At 46.1% G+C, this 14,906-nt stretch overlaps 1 protein-coding gene across 1 annotated transcript in view; it reads left to right on the top strand.

Annotated features, from left to right (window-relative positions):
* LOC121002551 (glyoxylate/hydroxypyruvate reductase B-like) overlaps positions 1 to 14,906 on the top strand; it is a 79,558-nt gene that overhangs the window by 8,153 nt on the left and 56,499 nt on the right. The window contains exons 2-4 of the mRNA XM_040433994.1: positions 5,521 to 5,587; positions 10,883 to 11,264; positions 11,858 to 12,029. Of these exons, the coding sequence (XP_040289928.1) occupies positions 5,521 to 5,587; positions 10,883 to 11,264; positions 11,858 to 12,029 (621 nt within the window). The remainder of the gene's footprint in view (positions 1 to 5,520; positions 5,588 to 10,882; positions 11,265 to 11,857; positions 12,030 to 14,906) is intronic.

Here is a 14,906-nt window from a genome sequence, read left to right as displayed (position 1 = left end):
GTAACCTGCCTTCATGGCCCGATATGGGCTGATGGTATGGAAGCACGCATATGCTGTTTTACTTATTCAGTCTTTGTTTCTGATATGATTTCTAGACTCAGCCGTAACCTGACTGTAGTATTGCCCCGTGTCCCCTGATGAATCCTGGGGCATACTCTTTGTGAAGAAACGCGTCGGGACACTTGAGTATTCCTCTCACTTTTATCCCCCATTGTGGATAATTTCTGTGGTGGGGTTACGTTTATTTTGGTACACTTGTGTGTTTTTTTGCTCCTCTGGACGGATTTTTCTTCCTGATGTGTGAGGGCCTCACTAGGGTCATCTATTTAGGTTAAGAGTTCCTGTCTGGGCCACCCCTTGCGGGGCTTTTTGGACCCCGTCCTGAGGATATTTGTTACAGGGTGGACCAGGCCAAGCAGGGAGTCACTAGGGTTTGCTAACTTCTTCTGACATAGCCGTGCCCGGCTTGCCATCCATGGTCCAGCCCACCTATAACACCTTACCAATATTTGTATTTACTGGTCTCTCTGTACCAGTTCGTGTATGTACGTGTCTTACTTGTTGTTTTGTCTGTAGGGGCCGTCGTTTTACTCCTATTATTTAATAAAAGTGATATTTTAGTAGTTACTGCCCCGTTTAGTTTATTGATTGCCTTATACAGTTGCCCTGTGACCAAAGTGACAATTTGCCTGTTTTATTCAAGTGGACTTTGTGGACTGAAAATCATACCCAAAGTGTACCAAAAACCTCTAAAAAGCGCTGTGCAATATTGCGCTATACAGAGGAAGAAAATCGCCGCATTGGAGTGTGGTTTTGTGGACTTTTTACAATCCTGCTTGCTGTCAGTGAATAGACAGCGTTTGTACCTAAAGATGGCCGCTGAGCTTGCTGAAAGTACTGCTGCGTCACCTTCATCCCGAAAAGGCGGGAAAAATTGGCGCCTTTCTGAGGAAAAAGCGGGAAGAAGGTCAAGGGCAGGCGCCACGGCTTATCTGGACATTTGCATGTCTGCCAGCATGGACACCGCCTTCCATATACTGGAATACCTGGGGGGCGGCTCCCCAGTGCAATGGGAGGAGCTGGTTACTCTAATTGACGCGACCCTATCGCTCTCCTCAGAAGGATCGAGCATGTTGAAAAGTGAACAGAGCGTTACTACAGCGTCCGCACCTGTAATTGCAAAGATGTCTGATGTTGGTGTAGAGCCAGAAGAGGCTCCACCGGCCTACTCTCCGGGACCGGAGCAACCCGCCTGCCGCCCAAGGGAGAAAGAACCCGAGCCCTGCTATGGCTCGTGGAGGGACTTTTTCCAGCCATCTTTCAAATGGTCCTCGCTGATGGCGGAGATCCGAGAGGCCGCTATAATACAAAGACTAAAATCGTCTATGAGGAACTAACCAAGACCATACATGAGAAACATACGCACACCCAACCCCGCCTGGAAAGGAGAAAGGGAGTGGTGCTTTCATTTGACAAATCCCGTGGCTACGGGTTTATTCAGGACTATCTAACTGGCAGAGACCTCTATGTTAACCAAAGGTCTGTCAAAAGAGACTACCTCCCTTCGTACCAACACAGCCTCCGCGAGGGAGAGGAAGTGGAGTACACCCCTGCCGAGAGCCTACGAGGCCCTTATGCAACTGCCGTGACCCATCCCAAGCGAGCGCCTGAGGATTGGGAGGCAGAAGAAGGAGAAGACTACTCTGGCTGCGAGCGAGAACCGGAACGCTCTCCAGAGCCGGCCCATCACGCCTTTCAGGAGCGGAGCTCCTTCATTGGGCCAAACGTCTTCTGGCAGCCAACCGTGTTGGAAAAATGGGTGAGCCCCTATCCTTCCCCCGAGCTGCCTCGTCGGGAGAAGACAATATCGGAGCTGGAGCAGTTAAAAGGACTTAGTGCTACCTTTCAGAACATCCGGATGGGACGGAGACCAGACGCATCGCCAGAACCTGCAGAGGCCGAGTCCGCGTCATCGGTGACTGTACCTGCGCCGGCGGCGCCAGCAGAGGACAGCGACTCCGACACAGAGAGCATCGGTGAGCAGATCGTCCGGCTGGAGGAGAAGTTGCGGGAGTTGCGCAAGACATACACCGCCAGGATCCAGACACCGCCGAGGAAGGATGAGGTAAGGGTGCCTATCACCACCCGTAGACCGCCTTCTGTTGCCACCGCTCCGTCAGTGCCCCAGACCGGACCCGCGATTGCCGTAAACTGCTGCACCCAGAGCACCGGACCGCTTGCTGCGGCGGTGCCAAGCGCATTACACCCTGCAGTGATCATGCAAGGACCGGCACGGTCCACCAGAGGGTTCACCCCTAGGCCTAATGGGCCAATACCTATTAGGGGCCCCTTTACCCTACAGCTGCCCCCTGACACAGTTATTTGGGCACATCCTCCTGTAGAGGACTACTACAGACGGTACTTGCCAGCGGAGCCAAGTGATTACAATATTTCACTGTGAATCAGCCTGCTAGGCCTTTGATTGATTTCATCAGAAGTGATGTTAACCCTTTCAGGACAGGAGTCCTATGTTTCCTGGTCCTTTGTTGCGGCTGCCAGTTTGTCCACGGCTCAGTGGTAGGTGTTGACCACTGAAATTACAAAGTCAGCAAGGCCAGGCTTGTTTCCAGAACCTCCTGCCTGCTTTTGCTACCCACACCAAGTTGTGCCTGTTCCTTTGTTGCACCTTTTACCCTTCACCCCCTTTTCAGGTTGATCAGGGGTATTACAGCACTTTTCTTGCTGTCCTTTTATTGTGCAACTTCATACTAAGGAACCGTGCCCGGAGACAGACTCAAAAGTACCTGAGCCTCTGAGATTTTTGCTCTTTTCCAAGGTAATGTGCCCAGAGATGGACTCCACCGCATGAGAGCCTCTGTGATTTAATATGAAAATAACCTGGGTACGGACTCATGTTTGTTCTTTGAGCCTCCAAGAACTTTTATACTGTTTTACCGTTTCTTACTGTTCTATCATGGACTTATTCATTGTCATGGACTATCCTGGTTATAATGTTACGCTGTGCCAGGTCAGCGCCCCCGTTCCATTCATTATCCTGAGAGAAGAGAACGACGCCCCTTGTCACTACCCTTCACTTTTGCCAATTGGACCTGATGTAAATGTAAATGCAGATGAATTACATGTATGTATGCCTGCATGTCTCTATTTTCTATTTCAGGTAGAGATTCCAGTTGGGCGACCCATGATGGAGTACGAGGTCGTACTCAGCTTAAAGCAGTGGGGTATGTAGTGTACGGGAACTGTAATACCCGTCACTACCAAAGTGTCACTTGGTGTGCTGTCGTCCCTCCTTAGTTATGGAGAAGTTGGTATATGTCAGTTTTATAAAATGTCATGTAATGCAATGCTATGGGCCAGATTTATCATTAGCTCAGGTCAGAATATTGGAGTGAAAAAGTCCCAAAAAAGTCCCAAACGCTAAAACTGCGCACAAATTTGCGACTTTTTTCTGCTCTGCACTATGCTCGCCAGTTTTCTGAAAGTGGGCGTGTCTTCTTATGTAAATGAATCTCTAGACAGATTTACTATTGGGACTATTTAAAAAAGTCGCAAAAAAGTCGCAAAAAAGTCCCAATTTCACTCCAGTGAGGACCATGCTTATCTTATGAGACTTTTTAATAGAACATGCGACTTTTTCATAAAAACGTGCGACTTTTTCGTAAAGATGTGCGACTTTTGTAAAGCTGCTTACTGACGGATAAACTGCTACCGTCAAACCACATTTATTACAGTCTTAAAGGGCCGATCATAAATCTGACTTGGCTAAAACTGACTTTAGCCATATGTTAAAGTGGAGTGAGCTGTCAGAGGAATGATAAATCTGGCCCTATGTGTTTCCCTGTTACTATGACACTTGCATGTACAGGCCTGCCAGGGGTGTCATTCCAGCTTCTAGTCATTAGAGGGAGCTAGGGAGCCCTAGTTTATATAAGGCCCAGACAGGGAAGTAGAAGGCAGACGGAGTCTAGTGTCTGTAATCTACAGTTGGAGATTAGACAATGTCTGAGACAAGTCCAGGCCTGAAGCCTGCTGTCCAGGAGAAGATTCCCTCCTGAATTCCCATATGCAGAAACAGGAATATGTTAGCTCAAGAGCCTGAGGAAGTTTCCAGCAGCTAAGAGAGACAGAGGCAAAGATCAGGAAGGCCAGAGGTACTCAGAAAGACAGAGGAGGTACTTATAAAAGCCATAGCCAAGGATATAAAGCCAGACTTAGGTTAATGGGCCTAGGTGAAGATATGCTATATTCCAGGATCAGACAGAATTAGAGTGCAAGCTCCTGTGCTGCAAGTCCTGTGTTCAACACTCTGTAATTACCCTGCTATAACTGAATTGCCTGCATCGACCGAATTGCAAAATCGACTGTATGCTTAGGAACTGCATTTCCTATATTGTCTCTGCTTGCAAAACTACTAAAGTTGGAGTTCTGTTTTAAGACTAGGTTTCCTCAATTTATTCCTGCATCCGCAAACGGCGTGCCACCGTTTACTTGGCACTGGCGTCACGAACTATTCCTTACCTATACCTGCCCTTGCAGAGAGTCAGCTGTACCAGGTTAGTGTATATTGCACTACATCACCCAGAAACACCTATTGCACACAACTTGAGTACGCTGCAAATGGATAAGGATCCGCTCAGAATGCCTCAGTTTGCCTCCGTTCCGTCTCCATTCCGCTTTGGAGGCGGACACCAAAACGCTGCTTGCAGAGTTTTGGTGTCTGTCTGATGAAACTGAGCCAAACAGATCCGTTCTGACACACAATGTAAGTCAATGGGGACGTATCCGTTTTCACTGACACAATATGACACAATAGAAAAAGGATCCGTCTCCCATTGACTTTCAGTGGTGTTCAAGACTGATCCGGTTTGGCTATGTTAAAGATAATACAAACGGCTCTGTTCTGAACGGATGCATGCGGTTGTATTTATCTGAACGGATGCGTTTGTGCAGATCCATGACGGATCCGCACCAAACGCGAGTGTGAAAGTAGCCTTATAGAACATGCGACTTTTTCGTAAAGACGTGTGACTTTTGTTAAGCCGCTTACTGAAGGATAAACTGCTACCGTCAAACCACATTTATCACAGTATAAAAGGACCATTAATAAATCTGACTTGGCCAAAAGTGACTTTGGACATATATAGAAGTGGAGTAAGATGTAGGTGTAATGATAAATCTGGCCCTTTGTTGGTAATGTATTACGCTGTGGTATTTCCGCACAAAATCAGCGTGGGAAAAACGTGTGTCATGTGCAGGTACCCTTACTAACCTGCTTAAGGTCATGTGAAGTATTTGGACACATCATCACTCTTGTTACAGCTGTGATGTACCCACCTACCTCACATGACCGCTGAAGGAGTAGTCACTGATAAAATTACTACAGTCCGGAGGACGGCAGGATTGTACTTCGTTTGCAGATCTGTAGATGTGATGACATATATGCACATTCCAAGAAGTTAATCCATAAAACTGGTTCTTTCTTCAAGCTAATATTTAAAGTATTCACGAGCAAGCAACTTTCACCACTAAGTCCAAGTGCGTCTGCGAAGAGAAAGTCAAGTGTGTGGTAAGTACTGGTCACCTGGGTGTCTAACTTTTTACAGCTGATTGCATCTCTTAGTGTACGACCACATGGTCAGCTTTCCTGCTGAAGTTTTGTAAGGCCAAAATCAGGAGTAGATCTCAAAAGGAGATAAAGTATAAGGGCTCGTTCAGACGGCCGTATGCTGTCCGCAAAAATACTGAATGCTATCCGTTTTTTTGCGGACCCATAGACTTTAATGGGGCCATGCCCTGATTTTCATGGACAAGTATAGGACATTTGTTTTGCGGAACCGTGGAATAGAAAAGGGCCCCATAGAAGTGAATGGGTCAGCATCTAATCCGCAAAAAAACGGATCTACATTTTTGCGGATAGCATATGGCCATCTGAATGAGCCCTAAAGCTGAGGAAGGATACTACTTATCCATTTATTTATTTTTTATAATTCATTCATGGTTATAGCTTCCAGAACCGCACCAGGAAACCCTGTGTGGCCTCACCCTTAGGGCTCATGCACACGACCGTATGGCTTTTTCAGTGTTTTGCGGTCCGTTTTTTACAGATCCGTTGTTCCGTTTTTTGTTTCCGTTGTGTTTCCGTTTCCTTTACGTTTTTCCGTATGCCATATACAGTATACAGTAATTACATAGAGAAAATTGGGCTGGGCATAACATTTTCAATAGATGGTTCCACAAAAACGGAACGGATACGGAAGACATACGGATGCATTTCCGTATGCGTTCAGTTTTTTTTGCGGACCCATTGACTTGAATGGAGCCAAGCACCGTGATTTGCGGACAAGAATAGGACATGTTCTATCTTTTCACGGTACGGAAATACTGAAACAGAATGCACACGGAGACACTTCAGTTTTTTTTTGCTGAACCATTGAAATGAATGGTTCAGTATATGTACCGCATACTGAACTCAAAAAACGGCCAGTATACTGAATGCAAAATACTGTCGTGTGCATGAGCCCTTAGGGCTGTTTCACACGAGCGAGTCCTCTGTGGGAATCACGCTCCATGTGTGAGCGTGATTCTCTGTTCTGGACGCTGCTCGTCTTGCCGGAGCGCACGGCATTATACTGATTTATATGCTTTGTGCCTCTGCATAACTTTACTGTTACAGAATCATAGTGACAGCACAAAATAACATGCAGAGTTTCTGCTTTGAAATCTGAAGTCGTGTGCAGGTACCCTTAGGCCACCTGCACACGACTGCCGGTGAACGCACATAAGATCTGCATGAATTTCCGTGCAGATTTATGGGGGTTTCTGCACCATATCCACACCAAAATCTGCAATGTCTAATTGTGGTTTTTCGTATGGATTAGATACGGTTTTGCCGCAGATCTCAACCTTCCATTGAAAAGGGTGAAATCGGCAGCTAAAACAGCAAACATAGTTAACATGCTGCAGATTTGGAAATCTGCACGGCAGGTCATTTTCCGTACGGACACAATCCGCAAAGAGTACATGAGATTTGTGTAATTGCATACACTCTGCTGGTACTGTACTGCGCTGCAGTTTTTCCACAAGGAAATCCACGCAGAAAACCACACGTGTTCCGCAAAGTGTGCAGGTGACCATAAGGTGAACATGCAGAGGATCCACCCTAATTTCCCTGCATATTTCTGTGCATTTATGCACCAAAAACACTTAATAATTGCTTTTTTTGTTTGAAGATTTGTGTGCAGAAAATCAGGGGAGATTTTTGTGTGGATTTTGACAGGGATTTTCTGCACATGTTAACAATCCCACCTTACATAAGGTGCCTGATCACACAAACAATTGATATGCTGCGGATTTTACAATCTGCACGGCAGGCCAATTTCTGCACAGAACAGTGCAGAGGTAGGTGAGGCCAGCAATACCACAGTGCAGCACAAAATACTGCCCCAGCAGAACCAAATACCACAGTGCAGCACAAAATACTGCCCCAGCAGAACCAAATACCATAGTGCAGCACAAAATACTGCCCTACTAGAACCAAATACCATAGTGCAGCACAAAATATTGCCCCAGCAGAACCAAATACCATAGTGCAGCAGAAACTACTGCCTTAGCAGAACCAAATACCATAGTGAAGCACAAAATACTGCCCCAGAAGAACCAAATACCATAGTGCAGCACAAAATACTACACAAGCAGAACCAAATACCATAGTGCAGCACAAAATACTGCCCCAGCAGAACCAAATACCATAGTGCAGCACAAAATACTGCCCCACTAGAACCAAATACCATAGTGCAGCACAAAATATTGCCCCAGCAGAACCAAATACCATAGTGCAGCACAAAATACTGCCCCAGCAGAACCAAATACCATAGTGCAGCACAGAATACTGCCCCAGCAGAACCAAATACCATAGTGCAGCACAAAATACTGCCCCAGCAGAACCAAATACCATAATGCAGCACAAAATACTGCCCCAGAAGAACCAAATACCATAGTGCAGCACAAATTACTGCCCCAGCAGAACCAAATACCACAGTGCAGCAGAAACTACTGCTCCAGCAGAACCAAATACCGTAGTGCAGCACAAAATACTGCCTCAGCAGAACCAAATACCATAATGCAGCACAAAATACTGCCCGAGCAGAACCAAATACCATAGTGCAGCACAAAATACTGCCCCAGCAGAACCAAATACCATAGTGCAGCAAAAAATACTGCCCCATTAGAACCAAATACCATAGTGCAGCACAAAATACTGCCCCAGAAGAACCAAATACCATAGTGCAGCACAAATTACTGCCCCAGCAGAACCAAACACCGTAGTGCAGCACAAAATACTGCCTCAGCAGAACCAAATACCATAGTGCAGTACAAACTACTGCCTCAGCAGAACCAAATACTACAGTGCAGTATAAAATACTGCCCCAGCAGAACCAAATACCACAGTGCAGCACAAAATACTGCCCCAGCAGAACCAAATACCATAGTGCAGCAGAAACTACTGCCTTAGCAGAACCAAATACCATAGTGCAGCACAAAATACTGCCCCAGAAGAACCAAATACCATAGTGCAGCACAAATTACTGCCCCAGCAGAACCAAACACCGTAGTGCAGCACAAAATACTGCCTCAGCAGAACCAAATACCATAGCGCAGCACAAACTACTGCCTCAGCAGAACCAAATACTACAGTGCAGTATAAAATACTGCCTCAGCAGAACCAAATACCACAGTGCAGCACAAAATACTGCCTCAGCAGAACCAAATACCATAGTGCAGCACAAACTACTGCCTCAGCAGAACCAAATACCATAGTGCAGCACAAACTACTGCCTCAGCAGAACCAAATACCATAGTGCAGCACAAAATACTGCTCCAGCAGAACCAAATACCATAGTGCAGCAGAAACTACTGCCTTAGCAGAACCAAATACCATAGTGCAGCACAAAATACTGACCCAGAAGAACCAAATACCATAGTGCAGCACAAAATACTGCCCCAGCAGAACCAAATACCATAGTGCAGCACAAAATACTGCCCCAGCAGAACCAAATACCACAGTGCAGCAGAAACTACTGCTCCAGCAGAACCAAATACCGTAGTGCAGCACAAAATACTGCCTCAGCAGAACCAAATACCATAGTGCAGCACAAACTCTTGCCTCAGCAGAACCAAATACTACAGTGCAGTTTAAAATACTGCCACATTCACCATAGTATTCAACGGTATCACTGTCCTGAGGATGGCAATGCAGTTGAATTCAGAAGGGCACCTGCAACTTTTGGTCAGGTGCATAAGTACCTGATACTCCTACGTTAATTAATGCTGAGAGCATAAGGAGGGCTCAAGCAGTCATCTGAACGTTGGCCCACCAGGAAATTTTCCTGTAGGGTCTATGGCCAGCCGCCCATGGTTTGAGCTGAAGCCAGAAGTGGACCCAGCAGGAACTAGAAGTCTTTTCTTTATACTTTTCATTCCCTTCCAACCCACTTCTGGTTTTGGCTCAAAAACTGTGTGTGACCTTACTCAGTATCAAACTCTGAGGCACTTCTCATTTATCATTTTCTATGCCTATTTTAGGCATAGAAAATGGTCTAAATTTAAGGTAGCAAGGAAGCTGGTGGTGGATGCGCTGAAATTATGTAGAGGCCAGCGCAAGGGGTTATTAAGACCGGTGTCTAAAATCCGTTTTTAATAATTGACCCCCTGTGTTTTTTGTGTAGTGTTTTATGATGGGTTAAAAAAATGCCAGAAACTATGTCTGAACATTATTGTAAGGCCTCATGCACACGACCGTGGTGTGTTTTGCAGTCCGCAAATCGCGGATCCGCAAAACACGGATGGCGTCAGTGCATGTTTCGCAATTTGCGGAACAGCACAGACAGCCTTCAATATAAATGCCTATTCTTGTCCGCAAAGCGCGAGTTTTTTTAGCGGGGGAACGGAGCAACGGATGCGGACAGCACACGGAGTGCTGTCCACATCTTTTGCGGCCTGATTGAAGTGAATGGGTCCGCATCCGAGCCGCCAAAACGGCGGCTCAGATGCGGACCCAAACAACGGCCGTGTGCATGAGGCCTAAAGGAAATGTACATCAGAAACCGATTAGCTGCAGCAAATCATGGCTGTAGCAGATCACCACTCTGCCAGTGATTGACTGCAGAGATCACATGCCCTTGTGACTGCATCATCGCTGGACCAGTAAGTAGAGAGCAATGGGGGATCCCTGAGGCGAGTATTGCTTTTATTTTTGAACAGCACTCTTAGGGTACTTTCACACTAGCGTTTTTCTTTTCCGGCGCTGAGTTCCGTCCTAGGGGCTCAAATCCGGAAAAGAACTGATCAGTTTTATCCTAATGCATTCTGAATGGAGAGTAATCCATTCAGGATGCATCAGGATGTCTTCAGTTCAGTCTTTTTGACTGATCAGGCTTTTCAGAAAACCGTAGCATGTTGTATTTTTATCGCTGGCCAAAAATCCTGAACACTTTGACTGAACGCCGGATCCGGTCTTTTTCCCATTGACTTGCATTAACGCCGGATCCGGCTTTTGCATGTTAAACCCGAAAAATGGAAATAAAAAGAGTTAAAGTCAATAAATGGCGGATCCGTTTTTTCCAATGCATTTTTTCATTGTGATCAAAATCCTGATCAGGATTCAAATGTAATCCGTTTTCACACATTTTTCCGGATCCGGCGGGCAGTTCCGGAGTCGGAATTGAACGCCGGATTTAAACAACGCTAGTGTGAAAGTGGCCTTAGCAATTTTAAAGATTCAAAGAGTTCAATGCCATCAGTTGTTGCACTTGTTTCAATGTTTGTTTTATAATGCCAATAATGTACTCAATTATTTTTTTAGAAAAAAATGGAAGAACTTCCATATGCTCTGATGTCATACAGTGGCGGGTCCCATGGATTTCCAAAAAACTTTGAAGCTATTGTAAAGAAGAATTTCCAACTACTCTACCTGGAAGAATTTTCCAATAATAAGAATATGTATGCTCCAAACATACAAGCTCTCTTAGTGTGGTGGCACCTGCCTGTAGTTGACAAAGAACTTCTGGATTCTCTTCCCAGTCTTAAAGTTATAGCAAACTCTGGAGCAGGGGTAGATCATCTGGACCTAAAGTTGATCACAAGTTACGGTATAACAGTCATAAATACACCTGGTGTAGGAGATAATGCCACAGCAGATATGGGAATGGCTTTAATGTTGGCATCTGCTAAAAATGTAGTAGAAGGTAAGTAATTGCAGTGGTATACAAGTGTGCCTCGCTGGGGATGGTCTTAAAAAAATGGCTTGACCGTCTTCATAAGGTACTGACCTAAAAGTGGATTTTCCATCAGAATTTTTTTTTACCTTGTAATCTTACTGGTTGCAATAGGCAATTGAGTATATGGTGGTTTTATATTTCAGCCATCCTCATTATATGTCCTAACAATCTATTGCTATATACTAAACTGCTAAACTCATTATAATTCTGTAAATCTGTTTGGTCATGGGGGGTCACCTATGTGTAGCTTTATGGATCATAATGGACTTAACAGTAGGGATGAGCGAACTTGTGTTTCAAGTTCAGTGTACAAGGTTCAGGTTATCTAAGAATTCCATTATGGATTCCGCTACCACGGACCATAAGTTATGGTCCGTGGTAGTGGCATCCATAACGGAATTCTTAGATAACCCGAACCTTGTACACCGATCTTGAAACCACAAGTTCGCTCAACACTACTTACCAGGCTTGCTCTTCAATACTAGAATTCAGCAGTGTGGTGAGTGATAGGCCCTAAAAAGCCTCCATTTTTATTCTCAGTAAAAAAAATTCTCCTACAGGGAACAGAATATCATGTTCATCAGACACCAAAGAGTTTGATTTCAACTGGGTGGGTGATGATATCACAGAGGCCACACTGGGCATCATTGGAATGGGAGGCATTGGCTATTGCATCGCTCAGCGAGCTAAAGGTTTCAGGATGAAGATTCTCTACCACAATAGGAACAGGAGGTAAGGTCAACGGGGCTACCTATTTAATGTCTCACTTCAAAAAGTTAAAGGGGTTATCTAATTTCAAGAAAACCCCCCACATGTGCCTGACCCCTTGACCTGTAATATACTTGCCCCGCTCCTGGTCCCCTCACCACTGCTGCTGCTTCTCCCTGCACACGGATGAAAACATTCGGTATCAGGGGGAGCAGCCAATGGCGAACAGGGACAAGCCTCCCTTAGTCACCCGCGATGCTAGGGAGGCTCGTCCCTGTCCTCGCCTGCCATTGGCTGACAACCCCCCCGACACCGGATGTTTTCATCTGTGTGCAGGGAGAAGCAGTAGCAGCAGTACGGGGAGCGAGATAAGTATATTACCGGTTAGGGGCCCGGCACATGTGGGGATTTTCTTGAAATTGGATAACTCCTTTAACCATTTAATTGACTAATGGGCACGTAAAAGAGTAAACGTAAATTCTAACTGAAATACTTATGTCATGATGGGGTCATCTCTGATACGTGTAGTGAATGAGAGAGGGCAGAAAGCCATTACCAGACCCCTGTGTTAGAAGCTTATCTCCCCATTAACAAAAAGATTGGGCATTGAAATCCAACATGTCCGATCCTTATGTCTCTTGCAATCAGCCACTAGGGAAGAGTCGAGAGGCCACCATGCACATTAGATGGTAATGTGAATGGCCAGATTCAGACTAGACAGTCTGAAAATGCACCAGATTTATCACAATGGCTGATGTTGGATGATAAATCTGGGGCACCTTTAGACTTTCTTATCTGGCACAATTTTGGTGTGTGTAAAGTCACGCTTTCTCTCCTTCAGCTTGTCGGCAAAGGCTAAATAAGTGCCTGTGAAATGTGGGGCATGGTCTTTGCGACAGAATTCTGACAGTATGAGCCATAGTTCTAGCTTGTTAGTAAGTCTACCCCATTATTTCTAGCCGTCTAGACCAGTGTTCCTCACCTCCAGTCCTCAGGACCCACCTGCCGGTCATGTTTTTAGAATCTCCTTAGTATTGAGTAGGTGATATAATTAGTGTCAATGCATCAGGACCTACCACAAGTATTCATTCTGTGGGATATTCTCAAATCATGACCGGCAGGTGCGCCCTGAGGACTGGAGTTGAGGAATACTGGTCTAGACTAACTAACTTTGCCTAGTTCAGTATTTTCCATTTATTTTTTCATTTAATTAATTTCATTAGGTTCTAGTACTGTCACGGATGTAATAGGGGAGAACACCAAAAGACAACAAGAAGGAAGGGGAAAGACACTAGGCCTCACCGCTAGGGTCACCACCTATAAAACCCTGCACCTGACCCTAACTCCTATCCGTATGGGCACCTCTCAATAGTAGAGATGCCCATACACAGGAACCTAGAAAACCCTGGTGACCCTCGGATGCCCTAAAGGCAATGACAGGGCAGAGATAACCCGTTCCTTCCCTGGTGAAGGAACCAGCGTCTCACTGAGGCCTAGTTGTCACGGTGGACGTGCACTCAGACTAACAGATAAACCACCAACCAGGCTCTAGGCGAGAGGCAGGGGAAGGGTCACCTCCTAGCTAATCCCTGACCTCTCTCCCTGCACTGCTCAGCCCACATGCAGACCTTTGTGGTAGGTATGATGTGTCCCCGTGCCTGGGCTGAAACACCCTAAATTCCCTGAGATGGTGAAGAGGGGAAATAGGAGCAGCCTGCTCGCACAGAACCTGGATGGGAGAGATGACACAAAACAATCAAACTTGAAACCACACTTATCTTTCTGAGCTGGAACAGACAACCTTCCTTCCTAGCTTCCAAGACCAAAGTGATTCCTATAATCCGCTCAGAGCACTGGGGTGGAGTGCTATTTAAACTCATGACCCCACCCAGTGCACCTGATGAGAGGCGGATCCAGCACAGCTCCAAAACAAAACACTAAACTCGTGCTGCTATTCTGGCCGACCTCCGCACATAGTCAGGGCGGGGCATGACAGTACCCCCCCTTCTACGGGTGACCTCCGGACACCCCGGACCAACCTTATCCTGATGGGACCTATGAAAAGCCCTCACCAGTTGGCTGGCGTTGACATCAAGCGCCGGAACCCACGTCCTCTCCTCAGGGCCATATTCCCTCCAGTGCACCAGGTACTGAAGGGAACCCCGAAGAATTCTAGAGTCGAGAATCCTGGAGATCTCTAACTCCAAGTTTCCCTCGACTAGAAGAGGAGGAGGAGGCAATGGCGATAGTTCCACCGGTTTCACATTTTTTTTTGTAATGACCTGTGGAACACATCATGGATCCTCCAAGTCTGCGGAAGATCCAGCCAAAACGCTACAGGATTGATCACCGCAGAAATTTTATACAGACCAATAAATCTTGGACCCAGTTTCCAAGATGGCACTCTCAATTTGATATTTTTTGTGGACAACCACACCAGATCACCCACACACAGGTCCGGACCAGTCACACGTCTCTTGTCAGCCATTCGTTTATACCTCTCACCCATCTTCTCCAAATTCCCTTGAATCCTCCGCCAGATGGAGGATAAGGCAGATGAGAATCTCTCCTCCTCTGGCATCCCAGAGGAACCAGTCCCAGAAAAGGTACCAAACTGAGGATGGAAACCGTATGCGCCAAAAAATGGCGACTTACCCGTGGACTCCTGCCTACGGTTATTCAGCGCAAATTCTGCTAAGGACAAGAATGAGGACCAGTCCTCCTGATTCTCAGCCACAAAGCACCTCAAGTAGGTCTCCAGGTTTTGATTAGCACGCTCCGTCTGACCATTCGACTGCGGATGAAAAGCTGAAGAGAATGAAAGTTGAATGCCAAGCCGAGAGCAGAACGCCCTCCAAAACCTGGAGACAAACTGCGTGCCCCTATCAGAGACCACATCCG

The sequence above is a fragment of the Bufo bufo genome, chromosome 5 (assembly GCF_905171765.1).
Source record: "Bufo bufo chromosome 5, aBufBuf1.1, whole genome shotgun sequence".
NCBI classification, from domain to species: domain Eukaryota; kingdom Metazoa; phylum Chordata; class Amphibia; order Anura; family Bufonidae; genus Bufo; species Bufo bufo.
Note: the sequence above shows the minus strand (reverse complement) of the source record. Positions and strands in the feature narration are given on the sequence as shown.